The 18,279-nt window shown below is 44.3% G+C and overlaps 1 protein-coding gene across 1 annotated transcript in view; it reads right to left on the bottom strand.

Annotated features, from left to right (window-relative positions):
• The window catches only part of MRE11 (MRE11 homolog, double strand break repair nuclease), a gene marked incomplete at its 3' end in the record, with an annotated part of 586,107 nt that overhangs the window by 273,582 nt on the left and 294,246 nt on the right, over positions 1-18,279 (bottom strand). The window contains exon 10 of the mRNA XM_082248202.1: positions 1,198-1,278. Within this exon, the coding sequence (XP_082104328.1) occupies positions 1,198-1,278 (81 nt within the window). The remainder of the gene's footprint in view (positions 1-1,197; positions 1,279-18,279) is intronic.

Raw genomic sequence — 18,279 nt, 5'->3', positions numbered from 1 at the left:
TGAGCAGAAAACCTGCCAAGAACCCCTCTTCCACCCGAACAGACTGGCATGCATGGTGACAGTTGTCCAATATATAGGAAGGATTTCCCTTGTTTGAGCATCAGGGACCCGAAGCCACCAAGTCAGGGACTCCCTGGTCACCTGGCTCAGCTGGATCTGAATGTCCAGGGAATTTGGATTCTTGTTCCATTTGAGAAGGATTTCCTTCTGGAGGATTCTTGTGTGGAATTGATCGAAGGGGACTGCCTCGAAGAAAGACACCATCAGTCCCAGAACTCTCATACAGGTCCGAAGGGACGAACAGTTGCTGGACAGCAACAGCTGAATCGCAGTCTGTAGTTTTTGGAGTTTTTCCGGAGGAAGAATCACCCTGGCTGCAGATGAGTCCAAAGTCAGACCCAGATAGTCCAGTCTCATGGAAGGGACCAGGGACGACTTCTTAAGATTCGCAGTGAAATTGTCTATTTAAGTATATAAGGTGAGTTTACTGTTAAAATCAGTGTGAAATTCAAGAGTTGCTTGGGTGTAACAACATGTCTGTAGCTGCTTCATGTTCTGTCACATTAGGAAAGCTATTGGAATGCATAGCAGCCATGTTGGAACGCATGGCGCATGGGAAGTAAGTTTTTCTTGTCCGCACATCACTTCCGGTTGCAAAATCTGATAGGTAGCGGTATTCTGATAGAACACTGGCTACATTGAGAGCTGGGCACAGTCTCCTGTCGTGTGAATTGGATGCGGGGAAACTCGCATCCAATTCGCAATAGTGTGAACTAGGCCTGAGGCTCCATGCACACTTTTTCTTTTTTTCTTAAGCTCAAAAAAAGCTGGAAAAAAATGCTGGATGAAAAATGCTGATAACAGCATTTTTGTGCCAGCTTCTAGTAGCATTTTATTAGCTTTTAGAAGCATTTTGGGAGCATTAGCATTTTATTAGGGTTTTTGCAGTACATAATGGGAAAAATAAAAAAACAGCTCAAAAAAAGCTGTTAGTAACAGTTAGAAGCAGTTCGGAGCATTCAGATTTTTTTTCTGCTGGAAAAACGCTCCAAGAAATTCTACAAAAACATTTTTTTTTTCTGCTTCTAGTTGCTGAAGTTCACAAAATGCTAATAGCCTAAAGTAGTGTTCATCGACACATAGAATAACTGCCTTGTGTTTGACACCTGTGCAGTAAATGATCTGTATCTATCTTACCCGAAGTCGAATCAAGGGTTTTTCTGGCTGGCGAGTATTTCCGAGACGCTCCCTTTCAGCTATATCCAGCATGGATTCGATCTGTAAGAAATAAACCGATACAAATTCTTACATTGGATGTTACCACATTTACTAACAGTGTAACATACAAAATCTTTTTAATGGGGCAAACTGAATAACAGGTATGGTACATCTAATACAAAGGTAAATAGAGTCAACATGTCATGAATGTATCAGGTGCATTATAACAGCCCCCTGATATGTCTGACTACTTCAAACCCGGAGGGAGATTTACACTGAAACGCATCAAACATGGATTGTTGATCAGTAGACGAGATTCCTAATGACTGACTACTGACATGGTGCCCAAAACTAATACCGAGCCTAACAGGCTGGCATCCATCATGAGGATCTTTTAAAAGGACATGAAGAAAGGACTCCCCCCGACTCCAGAGCCACCAAGCTAAGGACAACCTGGACCATAATATCAGACCGACTTGTCCCATAAATACAGAATGTTGCATTGCAGACATTTGGAGTAGAACTGGACAAATGGAACTGTCTCAAAGGAGGCTGCCATCAGGCCTAGGACTATTATGCAAAAGGGAGTCAGACAGCTTCTGAACTGGAGAATTCTAACCTGCAACCAGAGAGTCTCTGATTTGAAATATGTCCAGAATTAGACCTGAATACTCCTATTGATGAGTAAGTGTCAGACTTTTTCTGACGGTTCGGGATCCACATAAAGTCCTGTAACATTTGGACAGTCACAAACACATTGTGTGACAGAATCCTCAATACTGTTCCCTCAATATGAGATCTTCTAAGTATTCCACTATGAGGATGCCACAAAAGCACAGCAGAACTAATATAGTACATTAGTGAAAAGTGCTGAAGGGCAGTGCCATGAACTGGTAGTGTAGGGACCCCAAAATAAGGTGTAGAAATTGATGATGTATTGGAAAGATCAGGACATATAGGTAAGAATCTTTGCAAGCTGGTCAAGCATCCCCAAAGGAGGGGGCACACCTTTATTTACAAACTTTATTACAAAAATGCAAAAGCAATATCATCTTGCGTGAACGAGAAATTACATAAAATATGGCTCAAAAGATGAAACATGGCTATATAAAAGCCTGATACATAGAAGAGTGTAATCAAAAAAGAAGGAAAAAAGAACATCTGCAGGTAATAGCGCTGATAATACAATAATGTGCATGGAAGACAAAAAAAGGACAACATATAAAGAACTGAGATACACTATATTGTCAAAAGTAGTGGGACGCCACATTTACACGCACATGAACTTTAATGGCATCCCAGTCTTAGTCCGTAGGGTTCAATATTGAGTTGGCCCACCCTTTGCAGCTATAACAGCTTCAACTCTTCTGGGAGGTTTAGGAGTGTGTCTATGGGAATATTTGACCATTCTTCCAGAAGTACATTTGTGAGGTCAGGCACTGATGTGGACGAGAAGGCCTGGCTCACAGTCACTGCTCTAATTCATCCCAAAGGTGTTCTATCGGGTTGAGGTCAGGACTCTATGCAGGCCAATCAAGTTCTTTCACCCCAAACTCACTCATCCATGTCTTTATGGACCTTACTTTGTGCACTGGTTCAAATCATTTGGTGGAAGGAGGGGTTATGGTGGGGGGGGGGGGGTTGTTTTTCAGGGGCTGGGCTTGGCCCCTTAGTTCCAGTGAAGGGAACTTTTAAGACAACAGCCTACCAAGACATTTTTGGACAACTCCTGCTCCAAACTTTCTGGGAGCAGTTTGGGGATGGCCCCTTCCTGTTCGAACATGACTGGACACCAGAGTCCTGACCGCAACCCTATAGAACACTATAGGGTTGAATTAGAGTGAAGACTGCGAGCCAGGCCTTCTCGTCCAACATCAGTGCCTGGCCTCACAAATGCACTTCTGGAAGAATGGTTACTCACAAAAGTCCAGCTTGTAAAAGCCAATAAACCACAAGATGCCATACAGGCAGGATGCGTGCGTACTCCAATTACATCCACTATGCTGGCAAACTAAAGCATTTCAAGAGCGTACCCCCTTCCTCAGAGCTTAACTTGCTCTTTCCTGTTCCTTTCTTCTTACACAAGGGATCTGCAGTCCAGCACTTCAGCCAAAAAGCCCTCCGCACGTACAGTATATACTAACATGAGACATATGCAAGACAGTAAACCATTACAACTGAAATTTAACACTGAAGCCATCTGCATGATGTGTTCAATAGGTAAAGCTTCAACCACAGCAATGACTAAATCACGTTTAATGGATTTTGACCAGTCACACATGGTTTGACAAAGTAAAGCCATAAACAGGACTGAGAGAAGGGCAGGACCCACCAGCATGAACTGATCTCTAGAAAGGGCTTTCAACCACTTAACGTTTGGGTCTTTAAAAAGAAGGCACATCCTCCATTAGAATAATAGGCGCCTTATTATTGTAGGACACTGTGTGATCCATATTAGGAATGGACTAAATATGCACAAAATCCTCACAAAACAGATACAAGGCTAAAAAGCATATAGAAGAAGAGAAGAAAACAACTTACCAGGATGCACAAAGAAATAGTTGGAAAAGCAGGGGTAAAAGCTTTTGTGGCCTTGGGAGTTAGAAACTATTTAGGACTGAAAACGGCACCAATTTAGTGCAAATTGCATCAAGAGGAGCCGAAAGAATCTGCTTTAATTTTTGCAGTAATTATCTGTCAAAGAATTGAGTGACTAAGAATCAGAGTCTTTGTGGCCAATAGCTCAGCAATTGCTAAGACCGCAGGAAAATCAGAATCTGCTAGAAAGAGTGTGATAGCACACACTTACAGACTCTGCAATCAGAGCCAGCAAGCAACTGGGTGATTTTGGGTCATAAAGACTTGCATGTTCATGGTAAAAACCTCAGCAAAAAGGGCAGAGGATTTAGCCAAGCCCCAAGAAGCTACAGAGGACTCCAATGACAAAATAGACAAAGTAAAGAACAGCAAGACTACAGCCTGCAGATGTACGCATCATGAGTGGGCATGCTGCAATCCGCCTTAAAGCTGTAACTATAAAGTAGCCAGGGGGCACCCAATACAGTGGGACTGGGACAGTCCCATGTATGGAATCAGACATAAGACTGCATGCCACTAAAGCAATGTAGAGGCTCAGACAGCCACAAAACCTGGACAGCAGATAACAGGTGAGGGTCACATGGCAGGAGATGACCAAAGTAACTGCATGGACAGCAGGATTAAAGATCCATGTGGCATTCCACTATCAGCACTCAATCCCACATCATAACAAGCAAGAAACAGTGATATCACTGGCAACGTTTAGCATCTTCTTCCCTCCAACAGTCCAGTGAATCACTTATAAAGCAAGCAAACTCTGTTTATATAAAAAATTAAAAATAATACTGTAAAAAAATAAATGCAGTATGGTAACCTGAAGCTGTCTAGTTTACCATTTGTGCATGGAATGCTGTGTTCTGACAAAAACTCCAACTTGCTGAGATCTCCAACGACGTTACTTCCGGTGAGTGTACACCAGGAATAATTGGAGATTTCGATCATGTTTTCACACAATACCGGCAAGCCTTTACACACCGGTAGATGCTATAATTAGTGCAGATTGTTAGTTCGTCCGCTAGTAACCAAAAACATGGCCGCCTCCAAAGCGGCAACAACTAGAGGGCGGACTAACAATCTGCACTAATTATAGCATCTACTGGAGGGTATAGGCTGTCAGTGTTGTGTGAAACCACAAAGTGGTTGAAATCTCCAATTATTCCTGGTGTACACTCACGGGAAGTAACGTAGTTGGAGACCTCGGCAAGTTGGAGTTTTCAGCAGAACACCCGCCGAATTGTCATTTCCTACTTCTATGATTGGCTCACTGATTTTCCCATAAGTCTCCAGTTGGATGCAGTAAAGTTTTAGGTATACCCTGTAATAGGATTTACATTTTATTTGGCAACATACTCCCTAAAAATACTTGTCTAATAAAAAGATCCTGACATTTCAGATTTCCTCATTAAACACAGAGAAATTTGCTCAGGTGGCTATAAAGAAGCCAGACCCTTCCAATAGGCTTTATTCACATGGACATTGAGGCCTGTACAGCGAGATTGCTTTTTTTATGTCATCTTGAGCTGCGTGCAGGCAGCCTATGTTACTGAATACGGAAGCAGCAGCTGTATGAACACAGCCTCACATCCTAATTTGACAGACGTGCATCAGCTGGTGTGAGACCTCGAATGAATGGCTGTGGCTGTACAGCAACATAGGCTGCCTGCATGCAGCGCTAATCATATAAACACACGTTTCATTCACGCTGTACAGGCCTCAGCACCTATGTGAATGAAGCCTTAGGGCTCTTTCACACAGGCGGACTGTTCAGATCCGCCTGTCCATTTTTTTGGCGGATCTGAACGGTCCCCCCATGCATCCCTATGGGGCATCGGACATCCGATCCGATCCATCAAATGTGGACGGATGGAAACCCTATTTTCCATCCGTCCAGCGGATCGGATGAGAACGGACCGACGATACGTTTCCATCTGATTTCCCCCATAGAGATCCATGGGGAACTGACAGCTGTGTCTCCGCACACAGCGCGGAGACACACCTGTCCTCTTCCTGCTCAGCGGAGGAGTTTTTTGTCGGATATTTTCAACACTTTTCTTTTCAGACTAAAATGCATAAACTGTATATACACTGTGTATGCATGTGTATACACTGTGTGTACCATTATTAGGCAAGGGAGTATTTTGACCAAATCATAATTTTTTTGCATATTGTCCAACTAAAAGCTGTATAAACTTGAATGCTTATTGGACTTAAGCATATCAAGTGATGTGTATTTGTGTAATGAGGGAGGGTGTGGCCTAAGGATAGCAACACCCTGTATCAAGGTGTGCATAATTATTAGGCAGCTTCTTTTCCTTAGGGTCCTTTCACATGAACGATCAGATCAGATCCGCCTGTCAGTTTTTCAGGCGGACCTGATCGGATGCTCCATGCATCCCTATGGGGCAGTGGATGTCAGTGGAAACAACTCCGCTGACACCCACTGCTATCCGCTTCCGATCCTTTAAATGAAATCCGGAAAAGATAGAAACCCTATTTTCCATCCATCCTGCAGATCGGATGAGAACGGACCGTTGTCATCCGATTCCCCCATAGAGGAAAGCAGGGATCTGACAGCTCTGTCTCCGCACACAGAGCGGAGACAGAGCTGTCATCCGCCTGCTCAGCGGGGATCGGCGGATCGATCCCCCGCTGAGCAGAACGGACTCCGTCGGTGGATCCGGGCCGTGTGAAAGGACCCTTAGGCAAAATGGGCCAAATAACTGGATTTTTGACTTACCGTAAAATCCTTTTCTCTTAAGTTCATTGACGGACGCAGTTCTCACTGATTCATATCAGTAGGGTTATAAATCCCCCTACAGGCGGACACTAGGAAGAAAAAAGTTCTGGCTACGCCTATGGGCAGTCCCGGAGAGTACACCCTCTCTCTTCCTGCATAGGATGCCAGTTTTGTATCAAAGCAGTGTCAGAAAAGTAATACCAACCCAACTCAAAACAGAGGGGTGGGTACTGCGTCCGTCAATGAACTTAAGAGAAAAGGATGTTACGGTAAGTCAAAAATCCAGTTTTCTTTATCGTTCATTGACGGACGCAGTTCTCTCTGATTCATATCAGTAGGGACGTCCCAAAGCAGTGCCATAAAATGAGGGGTGGGAACAGCAGAAAAGAACAAGTCCCCAAAGCCAAACATAGCCGACCAGACAACATAGGACCCATCAGCACAAAAGATGAGGCCCACCTGAAAACAACAGTAAACACCCTCAAGGAAGGCCAAAAGCCCTCCAAACAGCAGCCAGCAAAAAACCTTGCGGCCAAAAAGAGGCATCTGCAGATGCCAGCACATCCATTTTTTAAAAAGTGGTAAAGGTGTGAACAGACTACCAGGTAGCCGACTTGCAACCAGGAGCACAGATGCCCACAAGGCGAAAAGCCCAAGAAGCACTAGGCGCCCAAGGAGAACGCGCCAAAACAGTGAAAGGTAGGACCTGACCCCTAATTGAATAAACCTGCACCACCCTCTGGCCGATCCATCCGGGAATAGACGCAGCAGACGCAGGCAGTCCCGTTCACGGGCCATCCGGAAGTAGAGAGAGCGAACCTGACGCACAAAAAGACTCAGTAGTCGCCAAGTACACCTGGAGTGCCCGCACTCTAAACAGAGTAAGCAATGCACATTCCATAGGATGTGAGGGCTCAGGACACAAGATGGGAATACAATGGTGCAAGTGAACACCAGAAACCACCTTCGGAGGGAAGGACGGGTCCTGATGAAGTACCACTTGGCCCCATGATCAACATATAGGGAGAACGACAGAACAATGTCGCCAGTGCCGACACCTGCACGCAGAGTGACAGCAACCAAGAAGGCCATCTTCTGTAATAAGGTAGGCAGGGGATACCCTTGAATACTCGCAAACAGAGGGTCTAAAAGAACCGACTGCACCAAATCAAGGTCCCCAGTGGGTCACGGAGGTCGCACCGGAAGCATCAAGTGTCGCACCCCCTGGAAGAAGTCACGCACCAGGGCACAGGCGGCCAATGGCCTTCAGAAGAAATTTGCCAAAACTGAAACCCGACCCTTGACAGTACTCAAGGCCAACTTGTGAACTCCCCATTGAAAGCAGCCAAGATCTGGGCCACCGAGTAAGAGCGAGGGGGAGCCCACGCATTATACAAAAAAAAATCACCCTAGAAGTCGCTTCCCACGCTTCAAGCAGGGTGGGAATCACTGAAGCAGCCAAACCCCCGTCCTTCAGCACCTGGCATTCAACAGCCAAGTCGGCAAAGTCCGCGACCGCAAAGTCGGACGGGAGATGGGCCCTGGAGACAATAACTCCTCCCTGAGAGGAATTCACCAAGGAGCATCTGCGGCCAGCCTGACCAGGCCGGCGTACCAAGCTTGGCGAGGCCCGTCCGGAGGCACGAGAAAGACCGGAATCCTTTCCACCTCAATCCTGCGAAAAATTCTTGGCAGCAACTTGGGAGGAGGAAAGGCAGACCGCAGCTGAGACTGACCTTGGCCCATCCATGAGCACGCACACACGACCATGCCGGCGGCAGCCGTGCGCAGGTGACCATGCTAAAATCCACGGCATCGTTCAAGTTGAACCTAGCGAATGTTCTTGCCCATGACAGAACCCATGGTGCCACCATTGCACCGCCAGAAGGTCCTGGGAGTGGGCCACAAACCGCAGCACTATCCTGTAGATGCAACGCCAACAGGTCCACGTCTGGAGTGCCCCCAACAAAGGCACAACTGCAGAAACACCTCCAGATGAAGGGACCATTCCCCTGCATCCAAGGCCTGTTGACTGAGGCAATCTGCCCGCCAAGGTTTCCACACCTGAAAAGGGAACAGCAGAAGAGCCAGAACAAGGCGCACTGCCCAACGAAGAATAGACACATCCAAGGCCGCAAGGACACCCTTGGTGCCCCCTTGGTGAATGACATAAGTCAAGGTCGTGGCGTAGTTGATTGAACGTGCTCCAGGCAGCTGAAGGTGCCCAATCCAGTGAACCAGGCAAAGCCGGATCGCTCTCAGCCCCAGGACATTGGTCAGTAACCTGGATCCTCCAGGGACCATACTCCCGAAGCAAAGACCCTGCCGAGGACTCCTCCCCACCAGGACAGGCTTGCATCCGCGGTGATAAGTGTTCAGGAAAAAGTGGAGGAAGGATTCCAGCTCAAGACTCCCTGGTCAGCCAGCTCAGCCGGATCCGAAAGTCCAGAGAGTTTGGATTCTAGTCCCATTCTAGAAGGATCGCCTTCTGGGGGATCCCCGAGAGGGATTGAGCGAAAGGGACTGTCTCAAAAAAAGAGGGCACCATCAGTCCCAGATCTTGCATACAGGTCTGAAGGGACGCCCATGTGCGGGACATGAACGGCAGTCTGAAGTTCCAAGAGTCTTTTCCCCGAGGGAGAAAACACCCTGACTGAGGGCGAGTCCAAAGTCAGGCCCAGATAGTCCAGTCTCATGGAAGGGACCATGGATGAATTCTGAACGTTCATAACCCACCTGAACTCCTCCAGAGTTCTCGTGGTGACTTCCAAATCCGTTTGTCAGCACCGTAGGAGAAGTTTTAAACTTTGTTTGATGTGCTTTTATCAAGAACTCGTTTGTGAGTATTTTTAATCCATTACTTTTAATAAACCTGCTTAAAGGATAATGCACTAGGCCGGTGCGCCCTTGTGTTTGTTTACCGTTTTTAGTCACCCCAAAATCTGCCAGGGAAGGAGAGGTGGACGTTTACTCACCATACATAGGCAGGCGCCATCTCTTGACAGGACCCCACGCCACCTGAGTAGGGGGGCTGTCGTCCAAATAGGAACGCTGCGACATCAGCTTAGACCTTGTCGTGTGCGTCCTGGCGAGACGTTTAACTCGCGGGGCCAGTTCCCGTCCAGTGGGACTATGTCGCAGTCGACCCAGCGCGGAGCTAAGGCCTGCACGCGCTCAATGGCCAGACTGGGGTGACCACAGGATATGGGGGTCCAGTCTGTCACCCAGCCCGGCATAATTGCTAGAAGATCTCACAGGAAAAAACAATCCGCAGAAAAAAAGGCTAGCTAAAAAAATCTACATAAAAACATTACTTCTATGCCAGGACCAGAGATCCCAGCAAGGAACTAGGTCCTTACTCCTGACTAGGTAGATAAAAACTGGCATCCTATGCAGGAAGAGAGAGAGTGTACCCTCCAGGACTGCCCATAGGCGTAGCCAGAACTTTTTTCTGCCTAGTGTCCTACTCCTGTAGGGGACAGTATTACCCAACTGATATGAATCAGAGAGAACTGCGTCCGTCAATGAACGATAGAGAAAAAGAGATTTAACTCACACTGGAAACTAAGAAAATGTAAAAAAGTCTTTCAGAGGGATGCAGCGCTCTCATAATTACTAAGATATTGGGGCATGCTTACAGAACCATTAAACGTTTTGTTGCAAACAGTCAACAGTGTCACAAGAAATGTGTTGGGGAAAAAAGACGCAAATTAACTGCCAAAGATTTAAGAAGAATCAAACATGAAGCTACCAGGAACCCATTAACCTACAGTGCTGTCATATTCCAGATATGCAACCTACCTGGAGTGCTAAGAAATACAAGGTGTTCAGTGCTCAGAAACATGGCCAAGTTAAGGAAGGCTGAAATCCGACCACCACTCAACAAGACACATAAGTAAAAATGTCATGACTGGGCCAAGAAATATCAGAAGACAGATTTTTTTAAAGGTTTTATGGATTGATGAGATGAGAGTGACTTGACAGACCAGATGAATGGGCCAGTAGCTTGATCAGTAACGGGTACAGGGCTCCACTTTGATTCAGATGCCAGCAAGGTGGAGATGGAGGTGGGGTACTGGCATGGGCTGGTATTATTAAAGATGAGCTAGTTGGACCTTTTTTTGGTTTAAGATGGACAAAAAAAAAAATCAACTCCCACGCCTACTGCCAGTTTTTAGATGGCACTTTCTTCAAGCAGTGGCACAGGAAAAAGTCTGCATCTTTCAAGAAGTCATGATATTTATGCAAGACAATGCTCCTTCACATGCATGGAAGTACTCCACTGTGTGGCGAGCCAGTAAAGGCCTTAAATATGAAAGAATAATAGCATGGCCCCCTTCCTCACCTGACCTAAACCCTAATAAGAACTTGTGAGCCCTTCTTAAATGGGAGATTTACGGTGAAGGAAAACAGTACACTTCTCTGAACAGTGTCTGGGAGGCTGTGGTTGCTGCTGCAGAAAAAGTTTATTGTCAGCAGATCAATAATTTGGATTGGTAGCAGTAGACTGAGCGCATATATATGTAACTAAGTGCCACATCCTATATGAACTAGAAAATGGATTGTTGGAGAGGCATGGACTTTAAAGGCACTGGATTCATTAAAATACCAATTTTATTAATTCAAAACTAAAATACATCAAAAATGTGAACAACTCGGCTCAAAAGAGGCGTGGATATATACAACCACTGTATCTGATTAACAGAGTGTAGATATACATACAAATACTGATAATTGCGGTAACTGTTGAATACATCACATCAAAAGAATCTCATAAACGGTGACAGGTGTGTAGACTGCCGTCCATCAAGATCGATCGATGTGATAGTAAATTTACAGAGTTCATAGAGCCAGATTGCTCGACATGTTTTGCTTGAATAGCTTCTTCTGGAGCTAATAGTTTAATGCTCTGTATAGAAACGTAGACCTGATATAGGCAATATCTAATCCAGTGCCTTTAAAGTCCATGCCTCTCCAACAATCCATTTCCCTGTCAGCAGATCAAGAAACTGACAGACTACTAACAGCAGGTGGTGCTGTTACTTTCTGAGAGGAAGGAGCAGAAGTGCTACCACTGAGGCAGCATGGTGTGTGGAGTTGTGAGCTGCTGAATGGACTCCCACCCCTCCTGTCGAGACTGAAAGGCGGCGGCGGGTGTCCCAGGGGGCCAAGAGCAGATTGTGAGAAGCAGCGGCGGTGGGTGACCAGGGGACCAGGAGTGGCGGCAGGCGACCCGGGGATCAAGTGCAGTGGGAGTGATAGGCTAACCGGGGGGGGGGGGGAGGCGGCGAATAAGTGAAACTGCTGACCAGAGTGGGAGTGTGACAAGCAAACCAGTGCCTGGAGTGGGAGTGTGACAAGCAAACCAGTGCCTGGAGGGGGATTGTGACAGGCAAACCAGTGCCTGGAGGGGGAGCGAGTCAGGCAAAGGTCAGTGTGCAAGTGTCAGTTTAAAGGGGCGGCTGCGCAGGAGCAGAGAGACACAAACTAATAGAAAGCACTGTGACCGTGATATAGTGGGAATGCTGGCTGAGGAGGGTGTAGTATGAGTACCTGAGTATTGTTGAGTAGTGTGCATATTTGAGTATCGTTGAGTATCTGAGTATTATGAGTACCTGAGTATTGTTGAGTACTGCTTGGTACTGTTGAGTAGTGTGCATATCTGAGTATTGGTGAGTATCGGAGTATTGTTGAGTTCACTGAGTACTGTTGAGTACTGTGCATATCTGAGTGTTGCTGAGTAACTGAGTAGTGTTGAGTATTGTTGGGTATCTGAGTATTGTTGAGTATCTGTGTTGTCAGAACTATTAGGACTAAAAATGGAATTATATAAAGGCCATACATATTATGTTATACATATAGAAATTCTGAGCAGCCTAGCATCCATTCTGTTTTGGGGTGACTGAAAGTTTATGTTCTTTTAAGCAAAATGTCTTTACAGAGGGTCTTGAAGTTTCAACAGAAGATTTTTGTTTTTCTGTAAGTCGTAAATAATGAGGCCCTATTTACATCTCATCAGATAAGAGATCATGGTGGTGCCAAACCAGGTTCTAATGAGGGTGTTGTAATTCTAGTCGGTCTATAGTTTCACAATGAACAATAGTTCAGTATATTTAGTTTAAGGGTTCATTTAAAATATGTTTAAGGAATTATTATATTTTATAGTGATGTTTTAGTAACAATATTATTATAAACGTGTGGCATATACATAATTATAGGGATGCCTTGTATACTATGGTTTTGTTTTTGTATAATTGCTAAGTACTAATTACATTTATGTTGCATTACTTACTCACTTACAGAGAATGTGTTTACATAAGGTTCTTTACGTTTTTATGGTCATATAAATCCTACACACTAGACACTATTCTTGACAGGATATGACATGGCCAGGAGAGTTAGATTTTTTCCTAGACTAAGGTCGAAAGGGTATCTTTGGGAAAATAATGAAATTAAATTCAATGTTCAAATTCTATCGTAATCCAACAGCGCCCCTGGTGATTGTTCAAAGTTGTGTCTGAGTTATAGATTCTTATGAAATAAGCCCCTTTGTGAGGTAATGGTTTCATGTAGCATAAAGTTTCAAGTCAGTTAGAGAGAAGAGGAAAATTGAACAGATCGTGAAAGGAATAAGAGGCTTTGGAATACTGATGGGTGACATTTGATCCTGAAGCCAGGACAGCGTGACATCCCATACAACAGAAAAAGAACTTTGATTTGGTAAAGTATACAATTCTATTTTCCTACAGGCATTTAATTTGCCTTATTCATATACACCTAACTGGTCCATTCTCACACCTAAAACTTTAGCATCAAGATTTGAATTTAGATCATTCTAATTGCAGTATGATTGGTTTAATTTTTCTTATCTTGGAATTTTAAGCTAATTTTGGCTTTAGTAAATGGTTCAGTTATGATTTATTCTTTATAATAGATTAACTAAATATAAGTTTATTTTAACAAAACTATCTGGACTTTTAACAAATTTTGATGCATGGTGTAACTATTTTGGTCCATGCAACTTTACTTAAAACATTGGAATTATGAACATCTGTTGGCTGAGAGAAGTCACGTGTCAAATCTGTCATTTTGGTTGCCATCTTTTGTGTCCTCTTGGTAGGCTATTAATCATATTCTAGAAGTTATTGGTTATAGTTAGCTTGCTTTTCTGAAATAATATTCTTTGATAATAATCCTTATATTACCTGTTTGATACATTTTTATTGCATTTTATTCTAAATTTTGTATTTATCACCAATTATATTTTTGACATTTTATTCTGCACTGAAGTATTTAATAAATATATATATTTTTGCACAGAATTGTATTCTCCTTATCTTCAGTTTAACGTCACTTAAAACGATCTCGTATTTTTGTTGATTTATGGAAATAAGTTGAGAATCTCCTTACTTACAGATCTTTGCTTATTTGCATAAATAGACACTGTTTATCAGAGCAGTATAAACATTCTGACAGTGTATTGTTGAGTACTGCTGAGTATTGTGCTTATCTGAGTATTTGCTGCGTACCTGTCTACTTTTGAGTAGTGTTAAGTAACTGAGTACCTGTAAATGTAGAGAACTGCTGAGTTTTGTTGTGTATTGTTGAGTAATCGAGTAGTGTTGAATACTACTGAGTAACAGTAGTATGAGGAGTTACTGTGTGCTGCCTATTTAGAGTCAGGAAGCTAGTTAACAGCTAATCAGACAGAGTTGAATTCCCAATCCATTTTAGATTAGTGGGTATGAAGCCCGGTAAGTGTGGAGATGCAACTCAGTGAACATCTTGTGGCATGTAAACATTCCTCCATCATCTGATCGAGGGTGAATATAGCTGTACAAAATGTAAGCATGTTGCTTCCCTGGAAGCACAGGTCCTTAATCTAGGGAAAAAACTGGCAACACTGAGGAGAATCTCCATACTAAAGGAGAGCTAGGAACGTACCCGGCAGGTGCCAGCACAGAGGCGGGTGGAGATACAATTGTGCAGGCACCAGAGCAGAGTAGTTGGGTGACATTTAAGAAGGGTAGAGGGGAAAGAGTTAGGGAGCTTGGTCCTGGGCTGGAAAATTCAGATAAATAAATCCTGATGTGTGATGTTGGAGAAACCAGTCAAGGATCAGCATTGCTGGAGCAGAGCGACGACCCTAACTGCCAGGGGAAGAACTCCTCCAGTGAGGGTGGGAGCGAGGCTAAGGGTAAGGATAGACAGATTCTGGTGGTAGGGAAATCAATTAATAGGACAGAGAGGGCCAGTCTGTCAAAAAGACCGTATGTGCCGAACTGTATGTTGTTTACCGGGCGCTCGCGTTCGGCACATCACGGATCTGATGGACAGATTACTGGGTGGGGCTGGGGAAGAACCAGCTGTCATGGTACATGTGGGTACCAATGACAAAGTTAGAGAAAGATGGAAAGTCCTAAAAAAACGATTTCAGGGACTTAGGAGCTAAATGGAGGAGTAGGACCTCCAAAGTAGTATTCTCAAAAATACTACCTGTACCTCGAGCCACGCCAAAGAGGCAGTGGGAGATTAGGGAAGTTAACAAGTGGCTGAGGAGCTGGTGTAGAAAGGAGGGGGTCGGATTTCTGGAGAAATGGGTTAACTTCTCTACCTACTGGGGGAGAAGATGGCCGAAAAGCTAGAGGGGCTTTTAAACTAGGTGATGGGGGGGTCAGATGTAGAGCTAGCCCGCAGGGAGCAAGGTTCCTCGAGCATTATTGGGAGCATTAGCAGTAGGGTGACAAGAGATCCAAAACCCAAGGTAGGCAAGCTGGCAAATCGAAAGTGCAGCCTCATAACAGCTAGCGAGGATATAGTATGCAACCGGACAAAATTACGAGGTTTGTATGCCAATGCTAGAAGTCTGGCCAACAAGATAGGAGAACTGGAGTGGTTAATGTATGAGGAGGATTTCAATTTTATGGGAATTTAGAAGACTTGGTTTGACAGCTCTCATGATTGTCTGCCAATCATTCAGGGGTATTCTCTTTATCGCAGAGATAGGGGAGGTAAAAAAGGGGAGGGGTATGCCTATATATCAACAACAATTTGCAAGTGAATATGAGGGACGATATCACGAATGAAGCTAGCGAGGAGGTGGAATCCTTATGGGTAGAGCTTCACAGGAAAGGTACAATGGAGAAAGTAATTATGGGGAATATGCTATAGACCCCCCTACCAGAGGGAGAAGGGGGAGGCGGACCTCCTATCACAGCTTGGAATGGCAGCAAGGATTGGAAATGTCATTGCAATGGGTGATTTAATTATTCAGATATAGACTGGGCAGAAGGAACCGCGCATTCGCCTCACCATTCGGCTCACCATTTCCTAAATGTTCTGCAGGACAATTTCATGGGTCAGATGGTGAATGCACCAAAGAGAAACAATGTGTTACTAGACCTACTGATTACTAACAATAAAGACCTGATTGCGGATGTAGAAATATGGGGCAACGTCGGAAAAAGTGACCATAGGTCAATTAGTTTCAGTATAAACCACAGAAATAGGAAACACAAGGGTAATACAAGGACACTGAATTTCAAAAGAGCCAATTTCCCTAAACTGTGCTCTTTGCTAGACAATATTAAATTGGATAAAATCCTAGGAACAAATAACACTGAAAAAAAATGGGAGTGCTTTGAGAACATACTAAATAAAGGAATTGGCCAGTGCATTCAGACAGGGAAAAAGTTTAAAAGAGCTAAAATAAACCCTGGGTGGCTAAACTCAAACATAAAAATACATATAAAAACATAAGAAAAGGCCTTCAAAAAATACAAGACTAAGGGGACATTGGCAGCATTCCAACATTACAAAGAATGCAATAGGAAATGTAAGTGCGCAATCAAGGTGGCTAAGAGAGAACACGAAAGGCACATAGTGGGAGAGAGTAAAAAAAAGAAAAACCCAAGAAATTCTTTAAGTATATACACTGCACAAAATTATAAATGCAACACTTTTGTTTTTGCCCCCATTTTTCATGAGCGGAACACAAAGATCTAAGACTTCTTCTATGTACACAAAAGGCCTATTTCACTCAAATATTGTTCACAAATCTGGCTAAATCTGTTAGTGAGCACTTCTCCTTTGCCGACTTAATCCATCCACCTCACAGGTGTGGCAAATCAAGATGCTGATTAGGCAGCACGATTGTTGCACAGGTGTGCCTTAAGCTAGCCATAATAAAGGCCACTCTAAAATGTGCAGTTTTAGTGTATTGGGGGGGGGGGGGGGGTCCGAAAACCAGGCAGTTATCTGGTGTGACCACCATTTGCCTTACGCAGTGCAACACATCTCCTTTGCATAGAGTTGGTCAGGTTGTTGATTGTGGCCTGTGAAATGTTGGTCCACTCTTCTTCAATGGCTGTGCGAAGTTGCTGGATATTGGCAGGACCTGGAACACACTGCCGTATATGCCGATCCAGAGCATCTCAAACATGCTCAATGGGTGACATGTCCGGAGAGTATGCACTGGCCATGCAAGAAATAGGATGATTTCAGCTTCCAGGAATTGTGTACAGATCCTTGCAACATGAAACTGTGCTTTATCATGCCTCAAGATGAGGTCATGGTTGCGGATGAATGGCACAACCATGGGCCTCGGGATCTCATCACGGTATTTCTGTGCATTCAAAATGCCATCAATAAATTGCACCTGAGTTTGTTGTCCATATAACCCCACCGCCACCATGGGCCACTCGATTCACAACGTTGACATCAGCAAACCGCTCACCCACACGATGCCATACACACTGTCTGCCATCTGCCCTGTACAGTGAAAACCGGGATTCATCCGTAAAGAGAACAGCTCTCTAAAGTGCCAGACGCCATAGAATGTGAGCATTTGCCCACTCAAGTCAGTTACAATGATGAACTGCAGTCAGGTCGAGACCCCGATGAGGACGACGAGCATGCAGATGAGCTTCCCTGAGACAGTTTCTGACAGTTTGTGCAGAAATTCTTTGGTTATGCAAACCGATTGTTGCAGCTGTCTGTTGCAGATGGCTGGTCTCAGACGATCTTGGAGGTAAAGATGCTGGATGTGGAGGTCCTGGGCTGGTGTGGTTACACGTGGTCTGCGGTTGTGAGGCCGGTTGGATGTACCACCAAATTCTCTGAAAAGCCTTTGGAGATGGCTTATGGTAGAGCAATAAACATTCAATTCACAGGCAGCAGCTTTGGTGGACATTCCTGCAGTCAGCATGCCAATTGCACGCTTCCTCAAAACTTGCGACATCTGTGGCATTGTGCTGTGTGATAAAACTGCACATTTTAGAGTGGCCTTTTATTGTGGCCAGCCTAAGGCACGCCTGTGCAATAAGCATGCTGTCTTATCAGCATCTTGATATACCACACCTATGAGGTGGATGGATTATCTCGGCAAAGGAGAAGTGCTCACTAACATAGATTTAGACAGAATTGTGAATAATATTTGAGAGAAATAGGCCTTTTGTGTATATAGAAAAAGTCTTAGATCATTGAGTTCAGCTCAAGAAAAATGGGGGCAAAAACAAAAGTGTTGCGTTTATAATTTTGTTCAGTGTAAATAGTAAGAAAGTGAGGCCAGAACATATTGGACAATGAAGGGAATCTGGCTATAAAGGACAGAGAGAGAAGGCAAAGGTTCTAAATAATTTCTTCTCCTCAGTCTTCACAAAAGAATTGGGGGGATACAGTAACCTAAACTGTAATGTTAAAGGTAATAACACGTCACAAGAAGCACC

This window comes from Pelophylax lessonae (genome assembly GCF_965119305.1).
Source record: "Pelophylax lessonae genome assembly, chromosome: 2".
NCBI lineage: Eukaryota > Metazoa > Chordata > Amphibia > Anura > Ranidae > Pelophylax > Pelophylax lessonae.
The sequence above is the reverse complement of the archived record's forward strand: the minus strand, read 5'-3'. Positions and strand labels throughout refer to the sequence as shown.